Source organism: Magnolia sinica, chromosome 4 (assembly GCF_029962835.1).
Source record: "Magnolia sinica isolate HGM2019 chromosome 4, MsV1, whole genome shotgun sequence".
Lineage (NCBI taxonomy): Eukaryota > Viridiplantae > Streptophyta > Magnoliopsida > Magnoliales > Magnoliaceae > Magnolia > Magnolia sinica.
Genome location: NC_080576.1, coordinates 57322973 through 57342811, shown reverse-complemented (window position 1 = coordinate 57342811; position 19839 = coordinate 57322973). Strand labels below are relative to the sequence as shown.

Below are 19839 nucleotides of genomic sequence, written 5' to 3'. Positions count from 1 at the left end.
AAGATGCCAAATCAAGGATGGATTGGATTATCCAATCAGTGTGGTTTTTGCATGATAGAGATGTACGTCACAAATCCACTCCTACCATCTGTTTTGAAAGGCCACAATAGGACAATGTTCTAAAAGTTAGGCAGATCCAAAAATCTGGTGGTGGGCCATACCACTGTTTTTAATGGTGGGCATTCAATCACCACTGTTTCCCTTAGTGTGGTCTACCTGAGATGCAAATCTGTCTCATTTTGGACTCATGCCTTAAAATTATCTATCAAAATAAATGGACAACATTGATAAAATATTTAACATTATGATGGCCCCACGGAGCATCGACCCATCAATCCAAAGATACAAACAAGTGACACATGAGCACCGTATAAATCAATATGCTTATCGTACTGAGTCAACTATGTGGGGCCCATTGTGATTTATGTATTTTATCCACCCCATCCATCCATTTTACAAGATAATTTTAAGGCTTGATCCCAAAGATGAAGCATATCTAATGCTCAAATGGACCACACCACAGGAAACAATGTGATTTGAACATGCCTACCGTTGAAAAATCATTAGGGGCCACAAAAGTTTTGGATCCATGTCATTTTTGTATTTTAACTTCATCCCTCTCTGTGTGATCTTATGAACAACTTGGATGACAAATAAATACCACTATGAGCCATAACTCCTAGGAAGGTTTCAACTTGGATGACAAATAAACCTCCCTGGTCCACCATGATGTTTATATACATTTAAACAGTTCATGGTCCCATTCCTGCTGGGATGAATTGAAAATAATAATAATAATAATAATAATAATAATAATAATAAAAATAAAAAATAAATAAATAAATAAAAAATAGCCCCGGCCTAACTCCCACCCACTTAGTGGTGCAGGGGAATAAAGTGGATTATGTGCAACCTTAGCCTTCAGTAAGACAGTACAACACTTATGGTGGGGCCCACCTTGATATATTTATTGTATATTCATCCTGTTCATCTATTTTTAAAAATCAATTTAGGGTATAATCTAAAAAATGAAGCAGATTCAAATCTTTGGTGGACCTTTACATAAGAAACAGTGGTGATTGACCATTAAAACCTTGTCGTGGGTTACAAAAGTTTTGGACCAACCTGATATTTGTTCTTTTCCATATAAAGGTTTACGTGACCTTATCAAAGGGTTGGATGATAAATAAACATTACAAAAACATAAAAAACATTAATGTAGGCTCAAAGAAGTTTTTAATGGTGGAGGTTCAACCACCACTCTTTCTTAAAATATGGCCTAGCTTAGATTTCAATCTGCTTCATTTTGGGCTGGTGTCTTATAATGATCTGGAAAAACCTATGGGCAGCGTGGATAAAAAATAAATACATCAATGTGGGTCCCGCCGTGAGAGATGCACCATTGTTTGTAAAGCCGTAATTGCACCGAGTTCACTCTCTAAAAAGGGAGCTTTCGTCTTGGCTGGTGTACCAAGTAGCTAGGTGTATTGACGTTAGCAAGTTCTGTGGGTCTCATCATGAGGTGTGTGTTATATCCAAACCGTCTATTCATTTTATGAGCTCATATTATGGCTTGAGCTGAAAAATAAGACAGATATAAAGATCAAGTGGACCAGACCGCAAAAAGCAGTGGGGGATTGAACGTATACCATTGAAACCCTTTTGGGGGTCACGTAAGTTTTGGATCAATATTATATGTGTTTTTCCTCTTAATCTAGGTATTTTTGACCTTACGAACAAATTGGATTGAAAAAAAACTTTATGGTGAGCCCTACGAATGTTTTAATGGTGAAAATATTACCCACTGCTATTTCTGGTGTGGTCCATTTGAGCTTTGGCTATGATTTATTTTTTGACTCATGCTCTAAAATGATTTTGAAAAATGGATGAACAGTATGGATGTAATAAATACATCATTTTGGGGCCCATTTAACTTTGATCTCCTTTGAACCGTTCGTACAACTCGGAGCTCGAGGAGCTTCAGCGCTCGTCATCGCATGACATGTACCCACGCTGGTGTATACACCAGTCCGCTTCCCTTTCGTCTCATCTTCTCCGAAAAACCTTCAATCGTTTTTTCCGCATAATAATAATAATAATAATAATAAAATAAAAAAATAAAAAAATCCCGAATATCTTTCCCCAAATTTCTCTTTTTCAAATCCCAACCCAAATCCCCTTCAACCTCGCCAAAATTGGGTTTCTTTCAAACCTATTCTTTTCACAGAAAAAAAAAAAAAGAAAAAAAAGAAGAAGAGATTTCTTACCTCTGAAAATCCGACGCTATCGACCGTGATTGGCCCACCAAATCCATCCGAAAGCCACTCCCGCGGGCAGATTTTGAGAAAAAAATGGTAAGAGATTTATTTTTTCTATATCTATTTTGTTTTTTTTAAAAAAAATAATAGGGAGAGTTGTCGCTGATAATTTTTTTTTTCCCGATAAAATCGAAAATATCGCTGATATTTTGTCGACATTAGGAAGAGAAACGAATTTTTGGTGTTTCGGTATCGCCGGTCCAGCGACAACGATAATATCGGCGATATTATCGATTTTTCGTCGACAATGGAAAGACTGTCTATCATTGACTAAGGGCACGATCGATGCATTGAATTCCCTGTGATTAATACTTTGATGCTCTATGCGGGAACCAATTCAATTGAAGTTCAAATATATTTAGATATATGAAAAATGATTTAACCGCTCTATTATCCTGCTGAATAGGATAGGACTTCGATTTCAGTTGAGTTATATGATTGAATCAAGTAATTTTAACATTAAGGATGGCTATAAGTGGATCCTTGGCGCTCTAGTACTTTATCTCTATTAATTTCATTCTCAATTACATCACTACTTCTTAAACCTAATTCCATGAGTTAGTTTTAATTCTAGTTCTAATTAATTCTAAAGTGTTCCAGAAATCTCACAATCATAAGTCCGTGTGGGTACGACCTCGGTCTCACCGAGTTATTACTGCATTGCAGCCCTGCACTTGGGGTTTGCTCACAACAAGTTTTTGACGCCATTGCCAAGGACTTCGGTTGTGTCTTTCTGAAATACATTAGAATTAGAATTAGGTAGGATTATGATTATTTTTTCACTGTGTTTCTAGATTAGGATTTTTTTTGAATTTTATTTTAGACACTAACATTCTTTTTTCTATTTTGTAGAAACTAACCTAGAGTCGTTAATCGGGTACTATCCTTCCAACCCTTTGCTTTAGTATTCCAAATTTTTTATTTTTTCTGCAATTTTTATTTTCGTAGAAGTAGGTTTAGTTTAGAAATATGGTTAAGAGTGTTTCATGCCCAAGTGGGTTCGTGATAACACTCTACGTCTTTTAAGTGTAGGAGGATTAGTCGAAGGTTTGCCTATCCATTGTTGGATTAGACAACACGTAAGGTCCTTTGAATTGGCCGAGAACATGGCTGAGAATCAACCTTATCATCGTGCTGAGGAACAGCAAGATGAGAATGACATGCACAATGGTCCACCTAGAACTCTACGTGATTATCTACAACCAGCTAGGATGAGCACACCTTCTTCTTGCATGGCTTTTCCACATAATGCAGGAAACGTGGATTTCAAGCCGGGAGTGATCCAACTACTCCCATAATTCCATGGACTAGATTCTGAGAGTCCATACCTACATCTTAACGAGTTTAATGAGATTGTAGCGACCTTGCACTTTCACAATGTGTCTGATGACACCATAAGACTAAATTATTCCCTTTCTTTTTTGAAGGAGAATGCCAAGTCATAGCTTCACTCCTTGAGACTGAGATCGATTGGGACAAGGGTTGAGATGACTCGGGAGTTCCTTAAAAAGTTCTTCCTAGTTCATAAGATCAACACCCTTAGAAGGGCGATCATGATTTTTTCACAAAAAGAGGAAGAAAGCTTCTTGCAATGCTGGGAACAATTCAAGGAAATTCTAAATGCTTGCTCATATCATGGCTACGAAATTTGACGGGTCATAAGCTTTTTCTATGATGAACTGACTTTGCTCATGCACCAATTTGTAGAGATGATATGCAATAAGGAAATCATGAACAAAGATCTCGATGACGCGTGAGTCCCACTAACCCCTAATCAACTCAGTCCAAAGAAAAGATAGGAATCTAAGTCTTAAGGGAGGAAGACGACATTAATGCCAGGGAGGCTAAACTTTCAAGAAAGGTCGAAGCCATGAAACTAAAAAGAGTAGAAATGGTCAAACTCGATGAGACCGTTGAAATTGTTTGTGGTATTTGCGCTAGTAATATACACTTGATGCAAGAGTGTCTTATAATTCATGCATTCTAAGAGTTATTACATGAGCAATCCAATAACGTAAACAATTATCAATCCAATACCTTAAACAATTATCAAAGGCCACTATTCAGTGCTCCCATCTCGAACACATACAACTCTATCTGGTGGAACCATCCAAACTTCAGTTGGAGGAATGGGCAAACAGTTAATGCAGACAAAAATCTTCAAGGGTTTCTTCCTTCGATCTTCGGTCCATTATTAAACCAAAAAAGAACCCAAGAGGATCCGTTTAAAAAATTCATCCATAATAAAGAGTTGTTCAATCAAAACACATTGTAAGCATTCTAGGACCTTAACACATCCATTTAAAGATTGAAGTCACATATAATTGTTAGGTAGAAAGGGACTATTCCAGCCCAACCTCTACCTAACCCGAAACCATAATGCAAGATAAGTGACCCGAGCTCTTCGAATCAGCATGTAGAGCAAGCAAAGTCCATCGCCACTCTTAAAAGTGAAAAAACAATTGACAAAAACATCCTGACAGGGGCTGAGAAGCACAAGGACTCGGAAGAATCTAAAAGAGATGATGGGCCTATCAATGCTACACATGGGAAAGAAACAGAAAAGGAATACAAGCCAGTTTCTCCGTTTCCACAAATGTTGATCTCACCAAAACCTCTACCCAATACTGAGGATATCATAGAGGTTCTAAAACAGGTAAAAATTAGCATCCCTCTATTGGATGCCATAAAACAAATTCCATCATATGTCAAATTCTTGAAAGATCTTTATATGGCCAAGAGACGGCACAACATCCAGAAAAAAATATTTTTGACAGCGAAAGTGAGCGCCATCATCAAACAAGATGTGCCCCAAAAATACGAGGATCCTGGTAGCCCAACCATCTCGTGTAATTGGGGACCACCGGATTGAACATGCACTGCTTGATTTGGGGGCTATTGTGAATTTGATCCCATATTCGGTCTACAAACAGCTGGGCCTAAGTGAATTAAAACCCACCAAGACCACACTCCAACTTGTTGATTGTTCGATTCGTATACCGAGACAGATGATAGAGGACGTGCTTGTCCAAGTCGATAAATTCTACCATCCAGTAGATTTTATTGTTTTGGATTACTTAACCCGTCATTGATGCTAGTACTCAAATTCCTGTCATCCTTGCCCGACCATTCCTAACCACATCAAACGCCATAATCAATTGTAGGAATGAGATTATGAAACTATCATTTAAGAATATGAGTCCACTTGAGCTAAACGTGTTCAACATGTGCAAACAATAGGAGGATAGTGATGATGCCCACAAGATTAACTTGATAGATTCATTTGTGGAAGATAAGTCACTTTTGACTTTTTACTCCGACACTTTAGAGATGTGCTTGGCCCACTCCACTAATTTAGATGATGACATGATTAGGGAGATGAATGCCTTGCTTAATGCTACGCCGGTACTTGAAACTAACAGGTAGAGGCTTGAATTTAAAAAATTACCTCAAACCGCCTTAAAACCTCTACCGTCTAGTGTCAAGGCATCAATGCTTGATCTAAAACCGTTGCTGGCTTATCTTAAATATGCCTATTTAGGTCACGACAAGACATTTCCAGTGGTGATTCCTTCCCACTTGGATGAGGATCAAGAGAATATGCTAATTTCTACTCTCCAAGAACATAAAGGAGCCATTAGATGGACAATTGTAGACCTCAAGGGAATCGATCCTTTGATTTGTACTCACCGCATTCACCTCGAAAATAATGCGAAAATGTCTAGACAACCACAACGCCGTCTAAATCTGAATATTAAGGATGTGGTTTTGGAAGAGGAGTTATTGGATGCGGGCATTATATACCCTATATTCAATAGCCAATGGGTGAGTCCAACTCAGGTGGTACCCAAGAAGTTTGAAATCACCATCGTAGCCAATGCGGATAATGAACTCATGCCAACTAGAGTCACTACTAGTTGGAGAATGTGCATTGACTACTGAAAATTAAATACCGTCACGAGGAAGGACCACTTTCATTTACCTTTTGTTGATCAGATCTTAGAAAGGTTAGCAAATCATTCTTATTACCGCTTCCTTGAAGGGTATTCGGGCTACAAACAAATAGAGATAGCCCTTAAAGACCAAGAAAAGACCACATTCACATGTCCTTTTAACACTTTCGCATACTGAAGGATGCCATTTAAACTGTGTAATGCTTCTGTCACATTCCAGCGATACATGTTAAGTATTTTTTCTGACATTGTGGGGCAATTTTTAGAGGTCTTCATGGACAATTTCTCTGTCTTCGGTTCATCCTTTAGTGAGTGCCTTGAACACTTAAAATTGGTACTGAAGAGATGTAAAGAAAAGAACCTTGTCCTGAATTGGGAAAAATGACATTTCATCATTCAAAAAGGGATAGTTTGTAAGACCCCGTCCATTCTGTACCTTTTCTATGACTATGCGCACAATGATCGACGCACTTGGCCAGACCTGGATTGGTCGTGCATAGTGCACACCCAACTGACCGGAGCCCCAAGACCTCGAAACCCTCGCCATATCAACCACCCTGTCACCGCGGTTGCGGAGGTACAACCCGTGCATCCGTGTGACGCTCTGTTAGTGAGATACGCCGCGAAGATTCGTTGGGGTATCATGTGCGCATGGCGCAATACGTTCCATTCCACACATGTGCAACCCATGCTTCTACACATATGTGCAACACATGCTTCCACACATGGGTGAGAGAATCTCTACCCATGTGTGTCATGTCACCCTCCCATACCACCCCTCTCATGTGTACCCCGAAGTCAACTCTTCTCCATACCATTCCCCATGCATGACCTCATCATACCATGACATCCCATGTCCCTTCAATGCACCATTAACTCCTAATCATGCTTGTGCTAATCATAACCACATTAATCTAACCTAACCACATTTTTATCCATTTCTCTACAAATACCCCTCCATTCCTTACATTTTCACCATTTTTCTACAATAAGAGAGAGAGAGAGAGAGAGAGAGAGAGAGAGAGAGAGAGAAAGGAAAGGTGATCTTGGTGGGCCATCAACCCCATCCCTTCCACCATCAACTCCATCAATCCATCTCAACCATCTATTTTGATCATCAAGGTGAGTACACCCCCTCAGCCTTCCTCCTCCTTGTTTCCTTGTTCTCATTCTTGTAGTGTAGCTATGAAACCCACTGATGAGGGCCCCCACTCTGAGGATTACATGATATTTGGATCGTTCATGCCGTCCAATGGGTTAGATGGGAGGAAAACACAAAAATCAATTTGATCTAAAGCTTGAGTGGGACCCACTTACGGTGAGCCCTACCATGATGTTTATCAGCCATCCAACTTGTTCATACGGTCATGAAGACGTAGATGGAAGGACCATACAAATACCAGCTTGAACAGGGTTGTCGGCCCCACCATGGGTGATGTTACATGCAATCCAAACCATCAAAATGTTGGACCTGGCTGGTCTGGCTAAACCCATGTAGACAACATTCATGTGTAAATACTCACCCATATTGTATTTTAAAGTAAAAATAAAAAGAGAGGGAGTCCCGTCCCTGTCTCATTTGTAAGAAAAAGAAAATAGAGAGAGAAAAACAAAGGACTATGGGGCCTACCGTGATACCCCTTGATGTACTTGATAAATCCACACCGTCCATCCATTTTAGCAGCCCATTTTATGGCTGGCTTCCAAAAGTCAGGCCATGCAAATTTAGACGAGCTGTACTTAAAACTTCTTGTGGGACCATGTGGTGTATTTGTTTTATCCATGCTGTCCATCACATTCTCTAGATCATTTTAAGACATGAGCCAAGGAATAGGGCAGATCCAAGTCTTATGTGGGCCACACCATTGAAGTTGAACCCATCATGTAGCAGTCTAAGGGTGTGAATATGAATGTATATAAACAAGAAAGGGGGCATGAATCAGATCTAAATTTCAGATGGACCACACTACAAGGAGCAGTTGTGATTGAATGTCCACCTTTAAAAGCTTCCTAGGGCCAACCTGATGGATATGAGGTATGCCTACACTGTTGATCCCTTTTTATAGCCCTAGGTGTGGGCCTTACCATGGCAGTGGGCCCCACACGCTGGGTAGAACCCAACACGATGCATATTCAAATCTCAGCTGCACTACATTGATGGAAACGGTGGGTATGAACGCCCACCATTGAGACCATCCTGAGGCATGTTGTGGTGTCATTTACCATCTAAACTTGTGTTGGCCTCACCCACTGACGTGGGACCTACCATTTGGGACAGTAGGTCATCCATATGGAGCATAAACCATCCAATCCTTTCATCAAGTGCAGACCGTCATGATGAATGTTCACAAAAGGAAAAACCAAGCCATTCTAAATCTCAGGTGGGCCACACCAGTGAATACTTGGGATTATTGAATTCTAACTTTTGAAGTCCCCAAGACCTACCATCATATTTCATTTAGAAAGGCCTCCGGCTCTGTTTTTTTTTTTTTTTTAGGTGAGGCAAGGACCCACGATAGTGAATGTTTTATATTTACACCGTTTATCTCCTTAGCCAGGGGCAGGGATCCCAACCGCTGGGAGCACCCTAGGGTATTATGTAATTAATGGTTATTGCCACTCAACTCAATGTGGGGCCACTATGATGTTTATTTTCCTTCCTACCTGATGGATCGTTAATCCGGGTTAGCTGGCCAAATCTCTGGCCCATTGGTTGGCTTATTCTAATTGATTGTTAGGGTTAGATCGTAGCCTTGATGCGGGCATGGTCAAGATGGTTAGCCCGGTTATGGGCCTCGTCAAGCCCAGACTGGGCCATTTTCTGGGCCATATATAACCCATTTTTTTAATTAAAAAAAAATCGTTGTCCATAAATCTGGCCCATTCCAAGGCCCACTTTTGTCCTGGTTGTTGGTTGATTTCCTAAGCCCAGTATGAGGCCCACTGAGTTATATGTGTCTAATCCCTATTGTGCATTGGATAGTGGATCCTACCTATTCATGTGTGTTGTTGTTATGCTTGTGGCCACCATCATGCGATCATGTGACAGGTGGATAATTCTAAATAGTATAAAATTTTCATTGTAGGTGCCGCCCTAAGTCATATGACCGTGTGATGTACTAATGACCACCAAGCCATGTGATCTTGTAATTTTGAGTGGCCCACTTGCCTATGGAGAATTGTGAGGTTGTAGGGCCACTTAAACTTTATGAACTTGTGATTTCTGCCACTTACGTGAATTTGAGAGTTTTGTGACCATTAAACTCATGTGATCATTTATGTGGATGTAGCCACTCAATCATGCCAAATTCTAGTGTGCATATGGCTACTTGATCATCTATAATTGCGGCTACTTGATCATCTATAATTGCGATCTATGCGTGTCCACTTAGACATGTGCGATTGTAGTGTATGTGTAGCCCAAACCACATGATCATGTGATGCCTCAACAACCACTAAATTATGTGAAATTGTGCTGCATGTGTGGTTCATAATCCCTGTGAAATCGAGTGGTATGTGCAATCTACACTACGGAATCGCGTTATGTGTAATCGGCCATTAATCGTGCATGATTGAGTTGCGGCCCTTGCTTAAGTAAATTGTATGTCATACCATTTACTCTTGACCTTATAAAATTATGTAGAATGTGTGGCCCGCCCATCAAGTGACCATGTGGTACGGGAATAACCCCAAAATAAGGGAAATTGTGTTGATTGTGTGAGTTGTTATCATGAGGTTTTATGATGTATGATTGGCCCTTGACCATGTGGAATCCTGATTGGCGTGTGGCCCTAAGTCATAGATTTGTGTTTAGCTTTTGGAACATTTTCAATTATAATTTGTGTGTGAACAATGCTTGTGTGAGGCTGTGATGGAGTGGATGGGTATGAACAATGCGATGTAGTGAGTTGGGCCTGACCCCTTGATCATGAGGTCATGTAAGGTAAGTATGGCCACCAAATCATGAACAAAGGTGGTGTATACGTGGCCATCCAACCGTACGATTGTGAAATATGCAAAAGGCTACCTAACGGTATGAAATCAAGTGGCATTGATGGCCATCCAATGCCGGCACTATGTGCTCATGGGCATAGGCAGGGTCACCTAAACTATGAATAACCAGGTTGTACGTGGAGATATTCTTAGTCATGTGAATTGTAATATATGACTAGATTATGCAATCTTGAAAATACCATAGCGCTCAATTCAGTATCACGTGATGCAAATACAATCCTTACATTGAGCTCATTAGTAAAGCAGAAGTAAGGGCCACTAAACTATATGTGATGCGATTAAATGTGGCCCTTGGCCCCTTCATCATGTGATGCTGAACTGGGTTATTAGCTGTATGGAGTGTGGGGCGGTTATCGCCTAAGACTTAGTGTAATGTAGTGTAGTCTTGTATCGGTGTGTCGGACTATGATTGTTCGACTATGCTTAAATGTCTTGAAATTTGGACGCTAGACCTAACTTATTAATGATATGAGATTGCTTTGTGGTGCCTAATGATGTGTTCGTTATAGCAGTAGAATGGTTGGCTCGCCAGCCTTAAGGGTCATCTTAAGCAAATGCCCTTATGGGTCCATTGGTGCCAATCGTATCGGACCTATGTTTGGGCCTCTTGGTAAGTGCATGAGACTCCTTGTGATATGTGCATGCAAAGTTGCATTTGGACCTCATGAATGAATTATGATTGAAGTCTTGAATGGACTGATAGTGGAGATCAAATGGATCACCCAACAAGCTACAAGGTTAGGACGTATCGACCCACTAACCGGCCCATTCAAGTGTGGCCATGAATTGGATCTTAATCCACTTGAGATGATAGGTAGACATGTTAAGGTGTTGGATTGAAATCGAACTATGCATGTGGTGATGCACATGTGCGGTGATTGTGTGATGTGATACATGTAGTTTAATGCAATGATTGTATGTGACAATGCTAGCTTATGTTCACATGCTTGGATCTTTACGTGTGGCTTTGATACAGATTATGGTATGTGCGTATCCCTTGCACATGTTTGATATACAGTTTGTTGTGGTGACACTGTATGAGATTTTGGCCATGCGGTTGGTGCCAAGTGATGGATTGATCCTAGTTGTGCTATTGTGTGGTTGGTGCACACTAGTGATGTGGAAGGTGTGGACACCTGCATAGCGCCACGATCATGAGGGAGAGTGCACATCAGACCATTGTTTTGCCTAGTTGACATCATGATCATTCGGCTAAGTCTCGAGATGTTTGTGCATATTGCATTTGCATGCACGTATACATGTACATGCATCATAGATGAGGAGTGCATGGTGTGCATGGTGTGATCATGCGGAGTTCATATGCATGTGGTAGAGGATGTTGGTGCATGGTACACATGATGGAATATGTGCGGATGTTATCTGGTCCGAGAGACCACGAGCTTGGTCCCTGGGTTGAAGTCCCTAAAGTGAATATATCGGGCTTGGTCCTTGGGTTGAAGTCCCTAAAGTGAATATATTGGGCTTGGTCCCTGGGTTGAAGTCCCTAAAGCTCACTTGATACTGCATTACAATCCTATTGCAGATCTTACACATATTCTTTCCATGATGAGTGTGGATTGAGGTTAAATGTGGTTGGCAGAGGAGCCCGAATGGTATTAGGGCTGCCTTGTATGCATATATGGCTTACATGCATAGCATTGCTTGAGTGCATTATACTGCATGGCTTGCTTGTGGATTATCAATGCATTTTGCATAGCATCCTTGTATGATGGATTGAACAACATAGCAACATCGTGGTTATACTGATGAGACCACCATAGCGGCATCGTGGTTGGATTTGTGGACACCAGAAATTTGGCTTTCTTTATACTGGGTCCCAGACCCGTGGGTGAAATTCTCTAAACCTCGAGTGGTACCCTTGAGCCTCGTCGTCAAGACCGGGCGGATACCATGGGTCATTTGGTGCTGAAGACCATGGTAGGCCTGACTCTCGCCAAAGCGGTCGGGTGAGAAGAGATTCGGTCACGCCTAGCTAAAGGGTTGTAGCAAATGTGGTTGGGTTCGACTAGCCCCTAAAATGGGTCCGCTATCGGCGTGCCGAGTGGGTATTGGTATGGCTACAGGCCCCCACTGACAAGGCGAGTATGCGAGGCCTCTATTCAACAAGTTTCAGACTTGCTCTGGATACCAGGCCCCTGTGATTCCCAATGATGATAACTATATTGTGATGTGGACTTTTAGAGGATGACTTGCATGCCTGCATACACCCGACATACTTTTGCATATCATCTCTTGCATTGCATCCTGCCCTCTTGGCTTTATATAGCATTACCTGGTCAACATGCTTCAGTTTATGTACTCTAATATTTCGATTGTTATTGCATGCTTGTACACTATGCACACACGAGTGTACTCACTGGGCTTCTACCCTAAACCTTCCTTTTCCCATTTTTTTCAGGGCAGGAGTAGCTCGGAGGACTTAGCTTTCTCAACGCATTGTATCTAATTTGTGATTTTGCAATATTTACATTATGTACCTTTTGGAAAGCATTGTACTTGTAGCCGTCTGGATTTATAATGGAGACTGTTGCTTGGTATTGAGATCATGGATCATCATGCTTAGGTATTATAAAATAAAATTAAATTAATTAAATAAAAAAAAATTCACTCCAAAAAAAATAAATATATATTCAGTCAAAAATCTTCCTTGTGGTGCGCCAAACTCGGGACTTGGTGTTTGGGAGCCGAGTGCCGAATTTGGGGCACTGTGAAAGCCGTTCGTTCGTGGATTTGGGAAGTGACACGTTGGACATATTATATCGTCCAATGGAATCGAGGTGGATAAAGCTAAAATTGACTTAATTTTTAAACTACCATCACCCAAGAGCATACGCGATGTGAGATCCTTCCTCGGACATGCCGGATTCTACCAAAGGTTCATAAAGGATTTCAGTTTCATGACTCTCATCTACCGTCCTTTATGCATCATTCTTCAGGAGGAAACTCCCTTTGAATGGAGCGAAGAATGCCAAAAAGCTTTCGCCAAGCTCAAAGGCATGTTGACTAGCACTCCCATCATATAACCACCTGATTGAAGTTTACCATTTGAAATCATGTGCGATGCGAGCGACTATACAATTGGGATGGTACTAGGCCAATGAAAAGAGAAGAAGCCATGCGTCATCTATTATGTGAATAGAACTCTAAATATGGCCCAAGTGAACTACTCCACTATGAAAAAGGAACTCCTAGCCGTAGAGTTCGCTTTGGACAAGTTTAGGTCCTACTTGATAGGATCCAAGATCATCATCTTTACTAACCATGCGGAGCTGAAGTACCTTCTTTCTAAGAAGGATGTTAAGCCTCATTTACTAAGATGTATCCTTCTACTCCAAGAGTTTTTACCCTGAAATCCGATATAAGAAAGGAGTAGAAAATGTAGTGGCAAACCATCTCTCTCGGCTTGTTTTATCTGATTCCATGGAGACAATATTTATCAATGATATGTTCCCTGATGAACAACTTTTCAAAGTCTCCAAATTACCTTGGTATGCCGATAATGCCAATTATCTTACCACAAGTACAATTCCTATTCATTGGACTGCGCAAGATAAGAAAAAATTCTTAAGAAGAAATTCTTTACTGAGGCACGTAAGTTCTTTCTCGGTAATCCATATCTTTTTAAGTATTACTCAGATCAAATCATTAGGAGATGTGTGCCTGATCATAAACAATACAGTGTCATCTCATTTTATCATTCTTATGCATGTGGTGGCCACTTTTTGCTTTAAAAAAACGACAACGAAAATTCTGCATTGTGGCTTTTATTGGCCCACTATGTTCAAAGATACGAATGAACTTTGCAAAGTGTGTAAGGATGTAAAAAATTGAGAGGATAATCTCGTTGAAATATGATGTTGCTGAACCTCGTTCTAATCATAGAAGCACTCAATTGCTAGGGCATCGATTTCATGGGGTCATTCCTCCAATCCTTTGGAAATGTCCATATCTTACTCGCTGTTGATCACCTCTAAATGGGTTGAGGAAATTCCATGCCAGAATAATGACCATCTTATGGTCATTACGTTCTTAAAAGAAAATATTTTATCCAAGTTTGGAACACCTCAAGCCATCATAAGTGATAGAGGATCTCACTTTTGCAATAGACCATTCGAAACATTAATGAAAAAAATATGGTATTTCGCATAAAGTGAGCACCCCCTATCATCCTCAGACGAGCGGCCAAGTTGAAATATCAAATAGGGAAATTAAATAAATTCTTAAGAAACGGTTAACCTGGATCGCAAGGATTGGTCACTTCGACTGACCGATGCACTGTGGGCTTACCATACAGCATACAAAACCCCTATTGGTATATCACCCTATAGACTTGTCCATGCGAAGGCTTGCCAGTTGCTTGTAGAGTTGGAACATAAAGTGTAATGGGCTATACAGAATTTCAATTTTATTCTTGACAAAGTCAGCTCGTCGGGCAAGTTACTACTTAATGAACTTGAAGAAATTCGAAATGATGCTTACGAGAACTCTCGGATATACAAGGACATGGTGAAAGTGTTCCACGACATAAACATTTTTCAGAAAACTTTTGAACCAAATCAGAAAGTCCTCTTGTATAACTCGAAAAATCATCTTTTTCCCAGTAAACTAAGATCTCGTTAGATTGGCCCCTTTAAAGTCAAAACGGTTTATTCTCATGGGGTTGTCGATATAGAAAATCCAATTAATGGTAACATTTTCAAAGTGAACAGTCATCGCCTTAAACATTTGTTGGGAAAATCGATTCAAAGGATATGTCCATCCATCTAAATGATCCTGTCTATCAGGACTGATCTTCTAGTTTGATGGAGGTCTTTCTATCCATTTACTGCTTTCTTAGGATTAGTTAGGAGTAGTTTAGGTTTGTTTTAGTTTCGTTTTTGTTTAATACTAATCCCTTTACATGGTGAAGAATTCATGCCATTATTCTTCTTCCGTACTTTCTATCTTACTCATTCCTCTTTTATTTTCATTGTCTCAAGTTATGATCCATTGCATATCTTTTATATTGAGGACAATGTACATTTTAGGTTGGGGGTGAGATTAGATGAAACTAATCAATATTTTCTTAGTTTTTTAGCAAACATATTTTTAAAAATTTTCAATTTTCATATTTTAAAATTGTCTTTGAAGATGATATTCTGTATATCTGAATAAATTTGAGAGTGGGATGATAAGATACAAAGTAATCTTTGAAAATCTAGACTCTAGTTTATTAGTAGATTTTTGAATAAGTTCTTTTAATGAATTAATTAATAGAAAGATTTAAATATCAATTAAGCTTACTTCACAATTCAAATCTAACTCATATTTTGTGAAGTTAACTTGAACTCTTAGTGTTTTAAATTGATGATTACTTAAAAAAGTGTTAGGAGCCAAGTATGGAGATCCTTAGCTACCATGGAATGAAAAGAAGAAAAAGTACAAGTTAAAAATAAATAAATTTAAAAAAATAATAATAAAAAAAAAAACAACAACAACAGTTGCAATCGAAAATGACTACCTATTGTATGCGCTTAAATGAGACAACAATAAAGAAAAAGAAAGAAGAGATGATAGTGTGAAAGTCGTTGATAAAAAATCAAAAAGCTAGAAAAATAAGTGAAAAAGGAGATGGGTTCGAAATTAGTGGCTTGCGTTGATCTGCCTACTTTAAGGTGATTATCGTAGTTAACATTACGAAGAGAAAAAATTTAACTTTTTTAGATAATAAGTTGGAATTCACTGAACACTAGGAACATGATGTTTGAATGTAGTCTATTAATTAATTGATGGAAGGGAACTTAGTTTAATGGTTTACTAGTGATATTAGGTTCTAGACTAACATAATCTTTCAATTTTACTTACATATTTATACGATCGTACAAAATGTTTTTTTTTTTTTTTTCTGAGAAAGGTTTGAGATTTGGGTGTTGAAGATTCGTTTTTCGCATGTTTTGCTAGGGACTAGCAAAATGCTGGTTGAGGGTGTGTTGAGTGTGAAATATTATATATTTTACCCTTATTATGCATTGATTTTATAAGCATAGATGTGCTTAATTGATCTAATTATATATTTTTTCCTATGCGAGGTGATTTGGAGAGCTAAGGTGAAAAGAAGATTTAATGTTCAAAGGATAACCAAGTGAAGATTAGAAATTTAGAGGTGATTAATAAAATTTCAAGTACCAAAGATCCAAGAAAACCAAGTGCAAAGGAGAGAGGAAAGAAAAGAAAAATCACAAAGTCCGTTAACAGAAATAACAGATTGATCGGTCCAACCAAATGTGCACAAAACAGTCCACCAACAAACTGTGCTTTTCGGAGTTAATTTGGCTCGACATTCGATCCGACCGAAGCCATGTTCGGTACCACCGAAGGGAGGTCGGTGCGACTAAAGGTATGTTCGGCTGCAACCAAAGGTCACTATTGGTGCGATCGAAGCGTAACAAAAGTGTGTAAATTTGAATTCCTATTTAAATGGATGCTTTAGGCTTTCTTAGAAATGAATTAGGTTAAAAGGGATAAAGCAAGGAGATATGGAGCTTCTTCAGAGTCCTCCTTCTCCAATCCTTCGGTTCTTCTTCTGCTTTTATATTTTTCCTTTTAGTTCAATCATGTCTTTGATTGACTAATATCTTAGCTAGGGCTAAGAGGTAAAGCTTGTAGTTACTTTTAATGCTTTGTTTACTTTGATTTAAGTAATTGGTTTAATTGTTGAACAAATTCATTGATATTTGGTTTGAATGAAGATTTATTTTTAGTTTATTTTAATATATTATCAACTCCGGGCACATGGATGCTTAGAAAAACTAAGAGTAATTTCTTATCTATTTTGCAAGGGATTAATCTGTAAAATCCGATCTATCGTTGACTAAGGGCACGATAGATGCATTGCATTCTCTACGATTAATACTTTGATGCCCTATGCGGGTACCAATTCAATTGAAGTTCAAATCTGTTTTGATATATGAAGAATGATTTAACCGGTCCATTATCCTGTTGGATAGGATATGATTTCGATTCCAGTTGAGTTATATGATTGAATCAAGTAATTTTAACAAGGGTGGCTAAACGTGGATCCTTGGCGCTCTAGTACTTTATCTCTATTAATTTCCTTCTCAATTACATCACCACTTCTTAAATCTAATTCCATAAGTTATTTTTAGCTCTAGTTCTAATTCTAAAGTGTTCCAAAAATTGCACAATCATAAGTCCTTGTGGGTACGACCTCGGTTTCACTAAGTTATTACCACATCACAGCCCTGCACTTGGGGTTTGCACAAAACAGTGTGATGGCATGAGTATGCCAGCTGTGATGCTTCAATTATTATGATGCTAATCAAGCTTAAATTGTCCGATGGTATCACCAGTTAAGATATTATCCATGAATTAGTTGTTCTCTATTATCAAACTATAATTCTATTCTATGAGTTTTGACATTTGAGATTGTGGGCTAATCATGACCATCCAAAGGTCATTTGCTTGCATAAGCATTCCATCATCTGCCTCAAAAAGCGAAAACATCCAGACATTCCTTCAATTTATTGATGCACCATTGTCTAACAAGATGTATCACCACAAGGTCTATTTTTTATAAGGCAATCATGAGATATAAATACATATTTTGAGTGTGTGTGTGTGTGCGCGCGCATGCACGCGCACATTATAACTGTTTGGATGTGCCATGTACTGTTCCTTTAGGTCACATAGTTTAGCACCTATGTTTGAGATATCAACATCGCATAGATAGTAAATCGAGTATTTGGAACTGAAAACGAGAATACAAGGTCTCCACCAATTATAGGTTTTTAGGCAATGATTAAAATTTCAAAATTGCTACCAATAAATTGAGTTGGTGAGAATCAAATAAACAGCAAGAATATATTTCTCTTCATTTCTTGATGAAAATAAACCCCACATTTCCTAATGAGGTCCCGTGGCCTATGTTGTTTGCAATTGACTTAGTTTTGATTGACGAGACAAGGGAGGGATAAACACAAAACTATAACTATGGAGGAATGGTTTAGGATGTAAAGGTTTTTAAATTAGTCGGACTAAAGCAAAGTATATGGAATGCAATTTTAGTAGCAACAGGAGTGGAAATGAGGTCTTAGTTAAGATCATTGACAATGAAGTACCCCAAAATGGCCATTTCTGACATCTTAGGTTGATAATTCGGGAGAGTAGAGAAATTGAGAAGGATGTTGCTCATAGATTAGAGTTCAGTGGAAGAAGTGGAGATGTGCCTCTAGAGTTATGTGATTGCCACATACTGATGAGTGATTTCCATGTACTAATGAAGATGAAGGGAAATTTTTTAGGATGGCTATAAGAACAGCCATGTTGAACAGGACAGAATGTTGGGCAGTCAAGGAACAACATGTCATAGGATGAGTGTAGCTAAAATGAGCATGTTGAGAAAGGGCAATAGGAAGGCTAAAAGGAAGTGGGTGGAGGTACTAAGAAAAGACCTGATGAACTATGGTTTAATTGAGGATATGGTCCTTGATAGAGTGGAATGGCAGAACAGGCTTTGCATAGCTAACCCCAATTAGTTGGGATAAGGCTTAGATGGTGGTGGTGGTGGTGGTGAGTAAGAAAGAGTTATAATAATACACCTGATATCAAAAAATACTAAAAAATGCTCCAAATTCTCTTTTTTTTCCCTAATCCGGTAACTGAAGTTTTCATTGGCTGGGGGGTATCAGCAGTTTCTAATGATTCAACATTGGAAACCTTATGGAATTTCTCAATGCAGAAAATTCATTTCTGATAATTCAAAACTTTCATCCTTCAGTCCTCAAATCTCAATATCATCAGGATAAATTAATTTCAAAATCATTTGAAACAAACAGAAGCTTTTCAGTATCTACAGCTACTGTACTTCTCTAAGAATTTGAGATATTCACGTGTTCTTTGAAAGCTCTCGTATCAATCACATCATTCAAGATAAGTCAGTCGACTTTCGAAGAGAAGTTGCACCGGAACCAATAAAAAAACAAAAATTTCACAGAAACTGACAAATCAGGTTTGAAGAATGGGAATTACTGGAAAGAGATTCCGAGATTTTTCCCTGAGCATCGACGTCAGTAGCAACCTTCGTAGCAGATGCGGAGATGGAAATTCTCTTTTGAGAGCAGACATTTCGCATAGGAGATAGAGATTTGAAGAGGATTCTAGGGTTTCGGAGCTTGAGAGGGGGGAAATCGAGAGGAATTAGGGTCTGGTTTTGGGAGAGGATATTTACAGAAAATGCCATCGGTCGAGAGAGTGATCGAAGTTGAAACGGAAAATGGAAGGAGAGATATCGGTGGCCCAGACGGGTCAGAGGTATTCATGGGAAGTTATTTGGTACTCTAGTAGCGTATGACGCCTGATACGCTAGGACTCATAAATTGTACACCTAGCAGATATTAACTCAAACTAAACCGACTAAGCTGTGGAAAGCACTATGGATAAAAAGTCCATGTTACCAAGTAAAAGGTTGGTTGTGTTGCCTCTCAGTTTCGGATTCAGTCACGTATTATATTTGCGGGCGTGCCACGACGACTACG

The 19839-nt window shown here is 39.1% G+C and overlaps 1 protein-coding gene and 1 non-coding gene across 2 annotated transcripts in view; both read right to left on the bottom strand.

Moving 5' to 3' along the window:
- LOC131243137 (uncharacterized) overlaps positions 1 to 19633 on the bottom strand; it is a 30517-nt gene extending 10884 nt beyond the window's left edge. The window contains exon 1 of the mRNA XM_058242265.1: positions 19334 to 19633. Within this exon, the coding sequence (XP_058098248.1) occupies positions 19334 to 19544 (211 nt within the window). The 5' untranslated portion in view covers positions 19545 to 19633. The remainder of the gene's footprint in view (positions 1 to 19333) is intronic.
- On the bottom strand, positions 3854 to 3960 carry LOC131244837 (small nucleolar RNA R71). Its single transcript, XR_009170608.1, has one exon. It is a non-coding gene; the product is annotated as a small nucleolar RNA R71 (small nucleolar RNA).
- Positions 19634 to 19839: the final 206 nt, after the last annotated feature.